The sequence below is a fragment of the Crocuta crocuta genome, unplaced genomic scaffold (genome assembly GCF_008692635.1).
Source record: "Crocuta crocuta isolate KB4526 unplaced genomic scaffold, BGI_CrCroc_1.0 scaffold322, whole genome shotgun sequence".
Lineage (NCBI taxonomy): Eukaryota > Metazoa > Chordata > Mammalia > Carnivora > Hyaenidae > Crocuta > Crocuta crocuta.
In genome coordinates this window covers 3,274,615-3,290,605 of record NW_027532592.1, presented here as the reverse complement: position 1 = coordinate 3,290,605, position 15,991 = coordinate 3,274,615, and the positions used below count along the sequence as shown (strand labels likewise).

Sequence of the window (15,991 nt, the reverse complement as noted above, 5' to 3'; positions counted from 1 at the left end):
GGTCAGAGCTAACCGGCCCTGAAGGGCCAGCCAGTGTCAGCCGGAGGCACTCCCGGGGTTTCCCCAAGCGATGTGCGTGGTCAGGCTCCTACTCGCAGAAAGTCCTCTGGCCACAGAGCGTGCAGGGGTGGGGTGTGGGGGGCAGAGCCCATGTGAGGGGACCGTTCTGGGCCTCTGCTCTGGTCCGGGGGAGACGGCCTTGCAGGTGGATTTGAGATGGCCTTTGAAACTTGCCGGTTGACTGGATCCCCGGGGGTGAGACGAAGGAGGGGGTTTCAGAGACGTCGCCTGGGCTCTTGGCTTGGCATTGGGGGGGCTGTGGTGAGGGAACCCCCGAAAAAGAAGCCCAGCGGGACAAGGTCACAGCGCCATCGCAGACGCACCCGAGGGGTGTTGAGATGCTCAGGAACAGGTGAGGCGGCGGTGGCGGCCGGGGTCTCGGTGAGGAACACAGACGTGCAGGGGGGACGGCGGGAGCCTCGTTCGCGGACAGGAAGGCCCCACTTGGACACCGGTTCTCTGTCCCCACAGCCAGGTTCCTTTACCCACTGGCTTCTGGATCGTCCTTTCCCCCGGCGGGTTCTTGGCCACTAGAAAGTCACCCAGCAGAGTCCCAGCCACAGCTGCCCGAGCGTGTTTTGTGTGGGGAGGGCGTCTGATGCACCGCTCAGTGGGGCCGCAGGGAAGACGGCACCCTCACCGTCGTAACTGTTATAAAAATGTATAATTGTTTTGTTTTGAGTAGATAGTACACGCTTTTGGTTAAAGATTTTTGGCGGCACCTGGGGGGCTCAGTCGGTTAAGCATCTGACTTCGGCTCAGGTCCTGATCTTGCGGTAGGTGGGTTTGAGCCCCACGTTGGGCTCTGTGCCTACAGCTCGGAGCCTGGAGCGTGCTTCAGATTCTGTGTCTCCCTCTCTCTGCCCCTCCCCGCTTGTGCTCTCGCTTGCTCTCTCTCTCTCTCTCTCTCTCATTCTCTCAAAAGTAAACAAACATTTTAAAAAATGATTTTTTTTCCCAAGGCACAAAAGCTCATTTTGACAGTGTGTTCCCTCGTTGAGGGCNGTGGGACGGACTCCCCGACGGTCTTTGGCAGGTGGGACCCTCGGCCGCGCAAGTGGGCCCGTTTATCATGCACACGTTTCCGCTCTCTGCTGTCCTCACTGTTCATCAGGGAGAGCGTTCCAGAGCCGCACAGAGCTTGCCTCCTTTTTTCCCTTTAAACCTGCGTGGCGTAGGGAAGGAGCATCTCTTCCCTCCAGGCCTTTGGCTGGACAAAGAATTCAATTTACACAGGACAGATTAACAGGAGGAAAAAGCCCCAAAGATTTATTACGCGTGCACGGAGTCCCAGTAAGGAAATTGAGACCCAGAGAAATGCCCAAGCAAAGAGTTTGTATACTTTTTTTTTAATGTTTTTATTTATTTCTGAGAGCGAGAGACAGCATGAGCAGGGGAGGGTCAGAGAGAGAGGGAGACACAGAATCCAAAACAGGCTCCAGGCTCTGAGCTGGCTGTCAGCACAGAGCCCGACGCGGGGCTCAAACCCACAACCACAAGATCATGACCTGAGCCGAAGTTGGATGCTCAACCGACTAAGCCACCCAGGCGCCCCGAGTTTGTATATGTTTTAGACAAAGCGACAACGCATCTGCAAGGGCTTGACCGGTTCCAGGTCCTCACAGGCCTTAACCAGCAGGAACTCTAAGGAAATGGCAGTAGGTTAGAGACACACGGCAGGTTTGTTTGCACAGCATTCTCGGCGTTCAAGGCCCCATCGCTGGTGATAAGGGTGTCTTTTCACTTCTTACAGCAGGAAGAGCATTTTTCATGGGGGATGTTTGTTTCCTGCTCTCGAGGATGGCGGGCAGTCTCCAGCCCATGTGCCGGCTGTTTCTTAAGTGACTTTTACTTAAAATAATCACTACACCGAAGGGGCACCGTTGAGGCGGCATGCCCCAGATTCGTTCTGTGAATCAATCACACCTTATCTCGTCCCCGGCTGGTGGACGCTCTGGTTGTGGCCAGTCTTACCCTTCTACCGAGAGCAAAGGGAGAGACCAGCTGCGGTGGGGTTGGGTCTTCCGGTACAGACGACATTGTATGTTAACAGAGGTCAGTGCTCTGGAGAGAGGGGCTCCTGGCTGGCTCAGTCCGTGGAGTGTGCAACTCTTGATCTCAGGGTTGTGAGTTCGAGCCCCATGTTGGTTACTTAAAAATAAAATCTTTAAAAAAAGAAAAGGCAATTTTGAAGACTGAGCATTTGTTGTTGAGAGTTCATCCATGGGGAGCTGGATATATACTTCTCCCCCTGACTTTTTCAATTAGTGAGGACAGTGTTAGGCTTTGTATAATAGAGAACTCAAAGCATCAGTGGCTTAAACAGTGTAGAAACGTGTTTCCCTGTCACACAAAGGGTGTTTAGGAGTAAGTAGTCCCACGGTCAGCAGGAACCAATTTTCCATCATCGTCCTAGTGCTGACCTCTCTCAAGATCACCTCATGGCCCAAAATGGCTACCAGAGTCCAGGCATCACATCTGTGTCCCAGGAAGCATGAAGGAGGAAGGGGGAAGGCCAAAAGGTGCGTGCTTCCCAGCCGAATCCGGGCTCTTTCCAGTCTTCCACACACGTGCAAGACCCCTGCACACTTGTGCAAGTTGTGCACTACACAATCTTAGAGGATGCCACACACGGCATCCACATGGTGGATTTGTAAATTTATTTACAAGCACTTTCTAGAAAATAGCAATGAGGCATCCTAGGACAAAAGCAGCAGATTGGGTTAATTTTCTGACAGCGTTCTGAAGAACGGGGGTCTTTTCCTAATTCACACAAAGTTACCGTCTGGGCCAGGGGTGGCTCTGCCTCAAACACACAGCTCTGTCAGCACCTAATCCTCCCTCAAACCCTCAGCTCGCTCCTGAGCCGCAGGGAGCGGCAGGAATGTAGCGCTGAGCTAGGCTTTGGCAACAATTCCGTTGCCAGGACGGAAGGGGAGAATTGAGCTGGCAGGCTCTGCCGCCCTGTGTCTCGGTCCGAAGGCATGTTTGCTGAGCGGCCCGCTCACTGCGGGCAGCCGGGCGAGGGTGCCACGTTCTGAGAAGCCTGCCCAGGCCACCTTTTTCTCACGCAGCCACGCCGTGCTCCTCTCCCCAAGTACACTTCCTCCCTCGCTCCAGAGTCTCAGCTTATAATTCACTGAAGGCTCCTCTGAACGGCAAACCCGATTTCTGAGTTAAAACTCCTGGCTTCATCGTGGAAAAGGAACAGGTGACCAAAGCGGGACCCGTTTTGGGCGGTCCAGGTAGAAATGGAAAGAGTGCAGCCCAAAGTTCCTAAGCGTCCGCGTCTACGCCGAACTCGCATGTGGATCCTAGAAGCTCCTTGCTTACACGGCGCACTTTCTTCCTGCCTGGTAACCTCCCAGTTATCCTTAAACCTCTGCTCGGGTCCGCCTCCTCCAGGCAGCCGTTGTGCCGCACTTAACCACTGCCATGTTTGCACGCTTCTCCTCCGTCTGTGGACGTAGCTTGTTTGTTCATCTGTCTGTCTGTCCCACCAGAGCCTGAGCTCCGCAGGTACGGGGCTGTGACTCCCCTCCCTTGCCTGCAAGGGGCCGGGCTCATGGTCATGGCCATGTCTGCTGCAGTAATCTCTGGTCCAACAAGGAAGTTCGTCTTTCCTCTCCCAAGGCCCCGATCCGAATCTCTTACTTACAAAGAACGAGTGACTTCCTGGTGCCTCACAGGCCACATGCAAGTCACAAGAGTTGATTTCTGCTCTTAGGACCAATCCTCAAATGAATTGTACGTTTTAAAGCTTGTATTTTTGCCCCGAGCCGGACAGAAATACTACCTTCGCTCTAGCCGTTGGCGGGTGACGGTAAGCACCTGCCGGACTTGACCTCCTATGCTTCGAGCCCTTACGTTGCAGGAGGCAGGCTCCGAGTCAACAGATCCTGCTGTGTAGAGTCAGAACGCGGGCAGGTGGCCGCACTTGATGGGCAGCGTGCAGGCTCAGAGGGCCGTGACCACCGTCACCCCTGCGGCGACGACCCCACGCGCTCCTGAGTTGTGTCCTGCACCTGCTCAGGCCTGGCGCATCAGGTGTCTCTGCCCNGTGGGTGCCGGCCCCGTCCCCAGAGGAAACGTGTTCTGATCTCTCGTGGGCAGTGACGGTTCTGTGTAACCCGTCCTCTGGGTAAAGGGAGCCCCACGGCGGGTGCACATTTGGGTCTGGCCTGTTTGGTTTGGCACCATCTGCAGTCACCCGTGTCATGTGCGTATGAATGTCCGGTTCTGGTTCTAGTAGATTCCGCCCACGCTCCCGGGAGGTGGTAGGCGAGTCTGCTGCCAGATGTGGATTTCTCTCCAGGAGTCGCCGCCATGCAGTTCCGACGGCGCCCTCCACGCGTCCTCGCCCCTTAAAGAGAGACGTCTTACTTGAGTCTCCTCGCGGCAGGACCGAGGCTGCTAGCGTCCCCGCTCTTTCTTTATTTTCCTTCCTTCGTTCGTTCCTTCCTTCCTTCTTTCCTTCCTTTGTACCTTTTTCTTCCTTCCTTCCTTCCTTCCTTCCTTCCTTCTCCTCTCTTTCATTCATTCTTTCTTGGTAAATGTTTATTTATTTTGAGAGAGAGCGCACATATGAGCAAGGGAGGGGCAGAGAGAGAGAGAGAGAGAGAGAGACCCAAGCAGGCTCCTTGCTATCAGTGCAGAACCTAACTCGAGGGCTGATCTCATGACCGGGAGACCATGACCTGAGCCGAAATTGAGTCGGACCCTCCACCGAGTGAGTCCCCCAGGCGCCCCCCAAGCTCCTCTTTCTGTCTCTTCTGAGGAAGGACGGGAAGTGGGACACACGGGGATTGAGAGAGCTCACGTGAGCCGTGCTAGGTAAGTCCGCAGACAGAACGTGGATTCGTGGCTGCCTGGGGTGGCAATGAGGGGCTGGGGCCTGAAGACTAGGGGTCTCTCTTATGATAGAAATGTCCTCTAGCCCGGGCGATGGCCACACCTGTCTGTCTACACTGACTATCCCCAGATTGAACACTTTAAGTGGGTGAATTATATGGCACGCGAATGATGCCTCAGTAAAGCTGTTTGAAAAAGGGGCGCCTGGGTCGCTCAGTCGGTTAAGCGTCCGACTTCAGCTCAGGTCATGATCTCACGGTTCGTGGGTTTGAGCCCCACGTTGGACTCTGTGCTGACAGCTAGCTCAGAGCCTGGAGCCTGTTTTGGATTCTGTGTCTCCCTCTCTCTCTGCCCCTCCCCTGCTCATGCTGTTTCTCTCTCTCAGAAAGAAATAAAACATAAAAAAAAAAAAAAAAAAGCTGTTTGAAAAATATGGCTGTGGGGCACCTGGGTGGCTTAGTCAGTTGGGCATCCAGCTTTCGCTTAGGTCATGATCTCGCGGTTCGTGGGTTCGAGCCCCGCGTCGGGCTCTGTGCTGACTGCCAGCTCAGAGCCTGGAGCCTGTTTCAGAGTCTGTGACTCCCTCTCTCTCTGACCCTCCCCTGCTCATGCTGTGTGTGTCTCTCTCTCTCCTAGAAATAAATAAAACATTAAAAAAAAAAAATACGGCTGAGCCTTGTGGCCAGGTTCACTGCCCCTGACACTCCCCTGGCCCAAACCGAGCGAGCCTGGCCTTTGATGAGACCCTACAGGGGACAGGCCCCTCCCAGAAACAACAAGAGGTGGAGCCTCCGGAGCCCAGCATCCCTGGGGGTGGGGTACACACACGAGGGTGGAGAGAAGCTTCCAGAAGTATCGAGCAGAAGGCCCCACAGAGAAACGAGAGGCCTCAGAAGTGCAGTCCCCCCATGCAGGGCCATGAGAAGCCGCCCTGTGGTGGTATTTTCTCAATTCAGTGAATGAATTTCACAGCACAGTATGATCGCCAGGACTCTTGTCTTTTCCCTACTGTTTTCTGCTTCTTCCATGAGCTCATACTCTTTTTTTAGGTCACAAGGACACACAGTCAAGGGCCGGGTAGGAGAGGAGGTGGGGATTGGGGTCTCCAGCCCGGGGGTCTCTGCGGCTGACGGACGCCCCGCACTCTCCCAGGAATCATGTGGCTGGAAATTCTCCTCGCCTCCGTGCTGGCCTTCGTCGTCTACTGGTTTGTTTCTTGGGACAAGAATGAGATGCTACCCCTTGAAGACGGGTGGTGGGGCCCTGGGGCGCGGCCCACAGCCCCGGAGGACGAGAGCATCCGCCCTTTCAAGGTGGAGACCTCGGATGAGGAGATCAAGGTAAGGTGCCTTCTCCAGGCAGGGCTGGGCAGAGGGGAGGGCGGGGGCCCGTCTGTGTTCCCCGTGAGGCCGGGAGTGGGCTTCCCTCCCCTCTGCTCCCACCGGCCGGGTGCGGGTNTCCTGCTGTCCCCACCCTGTCCCCTCTGCCCACCCCACTCCTCTGTTCCTCCTTCCCCTGCCCAAAGCCCAGTAGCACCCGGGTTGGGGGCGGTGCCAGCTGGCCCTGGGCACGCGCCTCATGAGTCAGAAAGCAGCCACTTCCTCCTCCTTTGCGCTCTCCTCAAAGTGAATGAGTTTAGCTGGGGAAAGAGAAAGCGAGCAGGTCATCATCAGGGCTTGGGCAGGGTCCTGAGTGAGAAGCAGGGCCATGGTGTCATCAGACGCTGGGGTCCAGAGAAGCTGCCGCAGGGCCAGCATCGGCGATGCACCTGCTGTGTGGCAGCTGCTGGAGGCCACATTCAGTCCCCGTAGGAGGCGGGACCCTCGATCCCTCTGCACATGCAGCAATTGAAGCTTTTCACCCAAGGTGACCGAGGTATAGGCAGGGTTTAGACTCGGGTCCATCACGCCCCAGAGCCTAGCCCCCAGCCGCACACTGGAGCCAGCTGGGACGTGCAGGGTGTGTGTGTGTGTGTGTAGCTGGGCAGGGAGGGGAACCCGGACGTCCCCACCCACTGTGTGCATGTCTCGCCATGTGGTGCATGTGGACACTGGGCTGGGTGTTCGGAGCAGAGAGGGTCCCACCCTCAAGTAGCCCCTAGTCCCATGGCGGAGGAAGGGATGTGCACGGAGAAATGGTAACTGAGAGACTAATGGGCACGTGACTTCANACCGAGGTATAGGCAGGGTTTAGACTCGGGTCCATCACGCCCCAGAGCCTAGCCCCCAGCCGCACGCTGGAGCCAGCTGGGACGTGCAGGGTGTGTGTGTGTGTGTGTGTGTGTGTGTGTGTGTGTGTGTGTGTGTGTGTGTAGCTGGGCCGGGAGGGGAACCCGGACGTCCCCACCCACTGTGTGCATGTCTGGCCATGTGGTGTATGTGGACACTGGGCTGGGTGTTCGGAGCAGAGAGGGTCCCACCCTCAAGTAGCCCCTAGTCCCATGGCGGAGGAAGGGATGTGCATGGAGAAATGGTAACTGAGAGACTAACGGGCACGTGACTTCAGAAGTGCCCAAGTCGTGAGTGTTCTGAGGGGGAAGGGAGCACGGAGCAGACACTGGGCTGCACCCAAGAGAAACCAGGCTGAGGACAACACCTTTCGTGGGTTCCCAGACTCGGAGTCTAGAACGTCCGTCCAAAACCTGCGAGCCCGGGTGCTAGGCAGGACACCCCTTGCCTGATGCTCACCCGCCAGCCCGGGGCTGGTCTAGGCTGATGCTCGCCCTGGTCCCTCCTCTCAGCCCAGCTGAGTTACAGCATGTAACCCGCGTCCGCAAACCGCAGCCCTGGGACAGATCTATCCTGTCCCCTGTTTATACAGCCCCTGTGTTAAGAATAGCTTTTACACCTTTAAAAGGGCTGAAAACATAAAAAGAACAATGTCTCGTGACACATGAAAGCCACACAGCGTTCAAACATCAGTGTCTACCAATAAAGTTTTATTGGAACAGGGCCATGGCCACTCGTCCACATCTTGCCCATGGCTGCGTCCACACCACAACGACAGAGTGGGCCAGCTGCCACCAGAAGAGGCCTAAGATATTTATATTGTCTGGCCTCTTAAAAAACGTTTGCTGGTCCCCCCCACAGCGAGCCTAGATCCATTAAAGACGCGTAGCGTTCGCGCGCTTAAGACCAAAGAGGAGACGTAAGCGTGAAGTCGAGGGTGAAGGACATAGGCTTTGGGAACAGCCACGGTCATGGGAAGCGAGGTTCCTTCCAGGGAAAACCAGACAACCCCGAGCGCACCTGTGCGGCCCAGCAGACCCCACCCCCTCCGAGGGACTCGGCTTTGCCTCTGCGGTCCCAGTGTCTTGTGGCCGCGGGCCTTGCTCCGTCTTCTGGAAACAAACCTGCTTTTGTGCTCTGCCCCACCCATGCTCTCTCCCTGGGGTCCCGCGTTTGCCTCAGGACTTACACCAGAGACTGGACGGGACGCGCCTGACCCCACCTTTGGAGGACAGCCGCTTCCACTATGGCTTCAACTCCAACTACCTGAAGAAAGTCCTTTCCTACTGGAGGAACGAATTTGACTGGAGGAAGCAGGTGGAGACTCTCAACAGGTACCCTCACTTCAAGACCAAGATTGAAGGTATGTTTCCAGAACACCAGCTGGCGGGGGCTGTAGGTCTCCAGAGCCGCCTTCGTAGATGCCGGGTGGGACGCAGGCCCAGCTCAGAATCCAGTTCCTGGGCCTTGGGTGTATTTGCAGGCTGACCTCACTGGGCAAAGAGAATGCAGCGTCCGCACAAATCCAGGGGGCGTTAGAGGGAGACCAGAAAGCACATCAGTAACTCGACAGCCTGAGATACGCAGACTCTGGTCCAGTGATGGAACAGCCTTGGGGAGGGAGAGTGGCTCTGGGCCTGCCTGGGCCCCGTCTGCTCCACCCCGGTGAGGGTTTCGAGTCCATGACACTGCCCCTGTCTGCGGGTCGGGACCTCGTGTCCTACCCTGTCCCTCGGCATCACCTGGGAGGGAAGGGACCTCCCCAAACTGGCTTGGCAAGGTGACCTCAAGATAGTTTGGGGCAAGGGAATAGTTTCCTTGGCGGAAAAGCATTTCCCCCCAGATTTCCCTAGAAGTAACTGACAGCCGTCGCCATGGAAGTTGGAGGCATGGAGTAGAGGGTGTGATTGATGTCGCTGTGAAATGACTGCCACAGGGGTGGGGGGGGTTCAGCTCCCATCCAGCGGCTCCTGTAGATACGATCCAAGGAGAGAAAAACCGTTTCTCCCCGCTCTGGGCTCTCAGGACTTCTCTTAACTTCCCTGCGTACCCACAGCGGCGTCCGCTGCAGTCACTGGGCTGGACGTTCGTCCCCGGAGCTCACTCACCTTGACCTGGGGTCCCAACCTTCCGACCTCCTTCCCCCAGCTCCCTCCCCTCCCCTGGTAGCCTCCACTGCTGGTCTCTTCTATGATTTCAGATTTCATTTTCCTTTAGATCCCACATCTGAATGAGATCGCACCGTACTTGTTTCTCTGCTTTATTTCACTTAGCTCACTGCCTTCAAGGTCCATCCATGTTGTCATAAATGATAGGCTTCCTCGGTTTTTTTTTTAACGTTTTTTATTAATTTCTGAGAGAGAGAGAGACAGTGTGAGCAGGGGAGGGTCAGAGAGAGAGGGAGATACAGAATCTGAAACAGGCTCCAGGCTCTGAGCTGTCAGCACAGAGCCCGATGGGGGGCTTGAACCCACGAACCGTGAGATCATGACCTGAGCCGAAGTCGGACACTAAACCGATTGAGCCACCAGGCGCCCATTCTTTTTTTTTTTTTTTAAAGTTTATTTATTTATTTTATTTTTTGAGAGAGAGAGAGAGAGAGAGAGAGAGAGAGAGCATCCCAAGCAGGCTCCATGCTGTCGGCACAGAGCCTGACTCAGGGCTCGATCTCATGAAACTCGAGGTCATGACCTGAGCCAAAATCAAGAGTCAGAAACTTAACCGACTGAGCCACCCAGGCGCCCCCATTGTTTGTTTTTTATATATTCCCAGAAACGGAATTAGTGGGCCATATTTCAGTTTTCATTCTTTGAGGAATCTCCATACTGTTTTCTAGAATGTCTGCACCAGTTTGCATTCCCGCCAAGCAGCAGTGCATGAGGGTTCCCTTTTATCTGCCTCCTTGCCAACACTTGGTATCTCTTGTCTTTTTTTTTTTTTTTTAAGTTCATTTATTTATCTTGAGAGAGAGCAGGGCGCCCCTTGTCTTTCTGATCATGGCCCTTCTAACAAGTGTGAGATGACATCTCATTGTGGCTTTAATTCGTATTTCCTTGATGATGAGTGATGGCGAGCATCTTTTCATGTGTCTGCTGACTGTTGGGTGCCTTCTTTGGAGAAGTGTCTATTCAGGTCCTTTGCCCATTGTTTTAATGGAGTTATTTGTTTTTCTTCTATTGAGTCGTGTGAGTTCTCTATGTATTTTGGAGATTAACCCCTGATCGAAGGTATGGTCTGCACATAGTTTCTCCCATCCCACAGGCGGTCTCTCCACTTTGTTGATGCTTCCCTTTGCTGCACAGAAGCCTTTTCGCTGGGTGTAGCCCCGAGGCTATTTTTGCTAGTTGCTTCAGCGTGTGTCCTCTCCAAGAGACCGTGACCAAGACCCGCCTCAGAGAGCTCTGTGTCTGTTTCCTTCTGGAAGTTTCATGGTTTCAGGTCTTACATTTAAGTCGTTGATCCATTTCAAGTTAATCTCTGTGAGTGGTGTGAGGTAGGGGTCTAGTCTCACCTTTTTCCATGTGACCATCCAGTTACCCCAGCGCCATTTATTGAAGAGACTGTCTTCTCTCCGTAGAGCATTCTTGGCTCCCTTGTCAAAGATTAGCTGGCTGTATATGTCTAGGTTTATTTTGATTGTGTTCCATTCATCTGTTGGAAAAGCTTATTTTAACCCCAGAATTATTTATTTATTTATTTATTTATGCAAAATGTTTACTTATTTTGGGAGAATGAGATAGAGAGCAAGCCGGGGAGGGGCGGAGAGAGAGAGGGAGAGAGAGAATACCGAGCAGGCTCCGCGCTCAGTGGGGAGCCTGACGTGGAGCTCAAACCCATGAACCGTGAGATCACGACCTGAGCTGAAATCAAGAATCAGACCCTCAGCCCCTTGGAACAATTTCAAATCTACAGAAAAATAGTGAGGATGGTCCAGGAAGTTCCCCGTCTCCCCCGGCTCCCAGCCCCCCTTTACCGTTAACCGTATAGTCTGATACATTTGTCACAACAAATGAACCAGTACTGATATGTTAATACCTCCACTAACATCCACAATCTATTCAGACTCCCTTCGTTTTAAAAACACCTTTATTTTTAAGATTCTATAGTAGTAAGAACATTTAGCGCGAGGCCGCCCTCGTCACAAGTAGGGAAGTGTGAGATCCTGGCGGACAGCGGGTACCTAGAAGGTGCTCACCTGGGGTAACTGGGACTTGGTGCCGGGACTGAGCACCTCACTGTGTCCCCAGCTCCCGTGAGCTCCACGACTGGGACCCCGGGAGTCAGTCACACAGCATCTGTCCTCCTGTGACTGGCTTATTTCGCTTAGCATGACGTCCTCTAGCTTCACCTGTTGTCACCGAGGCCAGGATTTCCCTCGCTGTAAACATAACACAGCGTCCACAGCCAATGGAATATGGCTCAGATTTCCTGAGTCTACCTAACGTTCCGTTTCTGTCCCTGGGCCCCCGTCCCAGACATCCCATTACGCTTCCTTTTCATGTCTCCCTAGGCTCCCCTGGGCTAAGACGGTGCAGATGGTTTACAAAATGCTCACAGATCCTAACTTTCTCCGAGCAAAAATAGAACCCTACGTACATTCTATTTTGGAACCATGTTTTTCCACTTAGCAGCGTTTCCCGCGGGCCCTTCTGCGTTGCTGAACGTACTCCTTCCTGTTCGTAGCAAACCTTACCTCCTCTGGAACGCGCTGCCCGACGCGCGGGCATTTAGGATTCAGATTGTCGCCTTTTCTCTGAGTGTGAAGTTAAGGGGAAACCCACGCATTCCCGCCCGCGCTGGCATGCGGACAGCGGTCCCTGGAAGCTGTCCCCGGGGAGGGGACCGCTGGCGGGGGACAGGCCGAGACCGAGGCTGACTTTTCACTGTTTCCTTGTATCCTTTTTGAATTTTAAATATTTGAATTATTTTGATGTTTATTTTACTTTTGAGAGAGACAGAGTGCTAACAGGGGAGGGTCAGAGAGAGGGAGACACAGAATCTGAAGCAGCTCCAGGCTCTGAGCTGTCAGCACAGAGCCCGACGCGGGGCTCAGACTCACGAACAGTGAGATCATGACCTGAGCCGAAGTCGGACACTTAACCCACTGAGCCACGCAGGTGCCCCTAAATATTTGAATTTTAAAAACGAAGGGGCACCTGGGTGGCTCAGTGGGTTGAGCGTCCAACTCTTGGTTTCAGCTCAGGTCATGATCTCGTTGTTTATGGGTTTGAGCCCTGCGTCCAGCTCTGCGCTGTCAGCGCAGAGCCTGCTTGGGGTTCTCTCTCTCTCGTCTCTGTCTCTCCCCTGCTTGCACGTGCTCTCTCTCAAAAATAAATAAATAAACTTTTTTAAAAAATGAAGAAAGACGTTAACAGGAAGCCATCCCTGTTTCCTGGCAGGTCTGTGGAGCCCCAGGTGCCCCAGGCCCAGGCTGTGGGCTCAGAACCCAGGAGCAGAGCTGGGCCCAGGCCTGGCGGGGGGTGAGGGGGCTTGAGTAGGGGCGTCCTGGCCCAGTGCCCAGCTGGGACAGAGGCTGCGGGTGAAGGGAAGAGGGCCCCGAAGCTCAGCCTCCCTGTGATCAGAGACACTGTCCTCTCTGCAGGCCCTGCCTGTACCCCCAGAGGCCGGAGCCCAGGGGCAGGGGCAGAGAGGACCCCAGAAGGTCCGGAGTGTGAGTGTCGAAGACCGTGGGCAGCGGAGAAGAGGGGGCCCTCCTGGACCACCCAGGCCGGGGAGCCAGGAGGTTCTCTGGGCCCGGGCCAGGCCGCCGGCGGGGGGAGACGGGCCTGAGCGGCGCTTGGGTGCAGCCACAGCAGGCCGCTGTCCGGACGACTCAGTGACGTCAGTCACCCCCTTTGCAGCTCCTACAGTGTTTCAGCTGTGATGTGAGCCAGGGGTCATGCTGGTCGCTGGAAGGGAATAGCCCTTTAACATGTCTCCCCTCTGCGGTTTGAACATGCTATTCCCTCCTCCCGGACCACCTTCTCCACATGAGGGATAAGCTCCTATTCATTAAGCTTAGATGCCACCTCCTCCAGGAAGCCTTCCGTCACGCTCCCAGGCAGCATATGGGCGCCCAGGACTCCTAGAGCCTCCTCTTTAACAGAACCCCTTGTCATGTGCTGTAATGATGGGCGTCACCCCTGAGTGGAGGCAGCGACCCTGTTCTCGGGCTGTGTGTCCCCAGCCCCCGCAGAATGCCTGGCTACAGGAGGTTCCCCAGCAGCATCTGCTAGATGAACTTTGAGGAGCTGGGGCAACAGTGACCCAAGTCAACACGAGGAAGTCAGGCAGTCTGGCACCAGGCAGCCGACCCACAGCCCATGGAAATGACACGCAAGGACCTGCATGCACATGGGCTTGTACGTGACTTAGGTCCTCTTGCAAGGCTCGTGACGGCAGACATCCAAATCTCCCAAGAGGCAGAGCAACAATTGGCTTATGCTTAAAATTAGTCTTAAAGTTACAACTTTAAAAACCTAGTTCTAGATTAAACATTTGAGTTGAACTTGCAAACACTATTCTATATATTTTTTATTTATTATTTTTTAAAGATTTATTTTAACTTTTTTTTAAGTTTATATATTTGTTTTGAGAAAGAAAGAGCGTGTGCACAGGATGGGGAGAGAGAGGGACATGGAGGATCCCAAGCAGGTTCTGCACTGATAGCAGAGAGCACGATGCGGGGCTTGGACTCACGAACAAACTGTGAGATCACAACTTGAGCCGAAGTTGGACGCTTAACCAACCAAGCCCCCCAGGCGCCCCAAGATTTTATTTTTAAGCCACCTCTACACCCAGCATGGGGCTCGAACTCATAACTCTGAGATCAAGAGTCGCAGGCTCTACCCACTGAGCCAGCTGTGCACACACACCCATCTTTATCTTTTTTTATTTTTTATTAAAAAATTTTTTTAATATTTATTTATTCTTGAGAGAGAGTGTGAGCGGGGGAGGGGCAGAGTGAGAGGGAGACACAGAATCTGAAGCAGCTCCAGGCCTGGAGCTGTCAGCACAGAGCCCGACAGGGGGCTCGAACCAACGAAACACAAGATGGTGACCCAAGTCGAAGTCGAACGCCCCACCGACTGGGCCCCCAGGCGCCCTCCCACCCCCCATCTTGAAATCATTACACAGTGTTCGCGGAGCTCCACGAAGAGCCAGGAACTGCCGTGGGCTCTGGAAACAGCGGTGCGCGAGGAGCCCTCACAGGGCTCATGTGCAGATGGGAAGGGGTCCTGGCCGCGTCCGAGCCTCACCGGGCAGCTGCGAAGGCCGGGAGGGTCGCCGTGCAGCTGGAGGCCCATGCAGGCACCAGCCAGCGTTGGTGGCTGTTACTGCGGTTGGCACCGAGAGGCCCTGGGGGCGCCAGCACCCGCTGCCCAAGCTCGGAGGGTGCAGAGCCTGAGCGGGCGCCCTGTCCCCTGCCCGCCTGACTGTGCTCCGTCTCCCCAGGGCTGGACATCCACTTCGTCCACGTGAAGCCCCCCCAGCCGCGGTCTGGCTGCACCCCGAAGCCCTTACTGATGGTGCACGGTTGGCCTGGCTCCTTCTACGAGTTCTATAAGATCATCCCCCTCCTGACCGACCCCGCCAACCACGGCCTGAGTGATGAGCATGTGTTTGAGGTCATCTGCCCTTCCATCCCCGGCTACAGCTTCTCAGAGGCAGCCTCTAAGAAGGGTACGGGGGCTGCCGGGGTGTTCCCAGGCCCTGAGGGCTGCGGCGGGTGAGCGGTGGGCAGAGTGGTGTTGGCGACCAGGGCTCACCCGGGGCCTGGACCCTTGTGCCCTCGGGAGCTCCCCACAGCCGGGCCATCCTGTGACCAAGTCCCATAGGTGCCGGCCTGAGCCCATCGTGCCCTCACTGCTTGGCTGTCCCCTCACTGCCCCTCCCTGTCACACAGATGCCAGGCACGCCCTCTGCTGGGCACTGGCCACACCACCATTGCGCCCCAGGATGACTGTCCTCTCCTCCTGTGAGCTGTCACCCAGCAGGGAGGCACAGGGGTGTGTGAGGAATTTCACAGGAGCCCAAGAGCACCCAGGGAGGGACTTCCTGTGACTCTGCTCTCCCTCCCCTTCGTACCAGGCTTGAACACAGTGGTCACCGCCAGGATCTTTTATAAACTGATGCTACGGCTGGGCTTCCAGGAATTCTACATTCAGGGCGGGGACTGGGGGGCCCTGATCTGCACCAACATGGCCCAGATGGTGCCCAGGTGAGTGTGAGGGTGCACGGCCCCGGCGAGGTAGCCGTCTGCGTAGGTCGATGCGATCTGCCTGCCACGGGCCACTGGGCGGGGTGTCTGTGGGCCTAGGGGGAGAGGACAGAGGGTCCCCGTCACCCAGGTGCACCTGGAGCTGGTTGACGGAGATTCTCTCTGTTCGGTATCACGCAGGGGTGGTGACTCTGGGCCAGGTGCCCCAGCAGAGAGGGACAGATAGAGGAGGGGAACGTCAGAACCCTGGGAGCGACCAGAACTTTCTGGCAACTCTGTATTCCCCCCCACCCCCGCCCCAACACCCTCCTCCGCCTCCTGCTGGCCCTGACACCAGCCTCATCAGCTGCTCTCTGCCCTTAGCCACGTGAAAGGCCTGCACTTGAACATGGCTTTCCTTCTAAATGGTGGCATGCTGACCCTCTTCCTGGCACGGCATTGCCCGAGGCTTTTTGGCTACACCGAGAGGGATATGGAACTGATGTGCCCCATCAAGGAGAAGATTTTCTACCAGTCAATGCGGGAGAGCGGCTACATGCACATCCAGAGCACTAAGCCCGACACTGTGGGTGAGCGTGTGCTCGGGCTGCGCAGCGCGGGGGGTGGGGGAGTAGGGACGTGCTGGGACTGA

General features: G+C 55.4%; 1 protein-coding gene across 2 annotated transcripts in view; it reads left to right on the top strand.

Annotated features, from left to right (window-relative positions):
- EPHX1 (epoxide hydrolase 1) overlaps positions 1-15,991 on the top strand; it is a 23,089-nt gene that overhangs the window by 1,079 nt on the left and 6,019 nt on the right. Inside the window, exons 1-6 of one of the 2 annotated variants that reach the window (XM_077779926.1) lie at positions 329-412; positions 6,064-6,251; positions 8,322-8,502; positions 14,595-14,822; positions 15,231-15,360; positions 15,724-15,929. In XM_077779926.1, the coding sequence (XP_077636052.1) occupies positions 6,069-6,251; positions 8,322-8,502; positions 14,595-14,822; positions 15,231-15,360; positions 15,724-15,929 (928 nt within the window). In that variant the 5' untranslated portion in view covers positions 329-412; positions 6,064-6,068. Of the gene's footprint in view, positions 1-328; positions 413-6,063; positions 6,252-8,321; positions 8,503-14,594; positions 14,823-15,230; positions 15,361-15,723; positions 15,930-15,991 lie in introns of those variants that run through there. The other variant, XM_077779927.1, reaches the window with a different exon arrangement.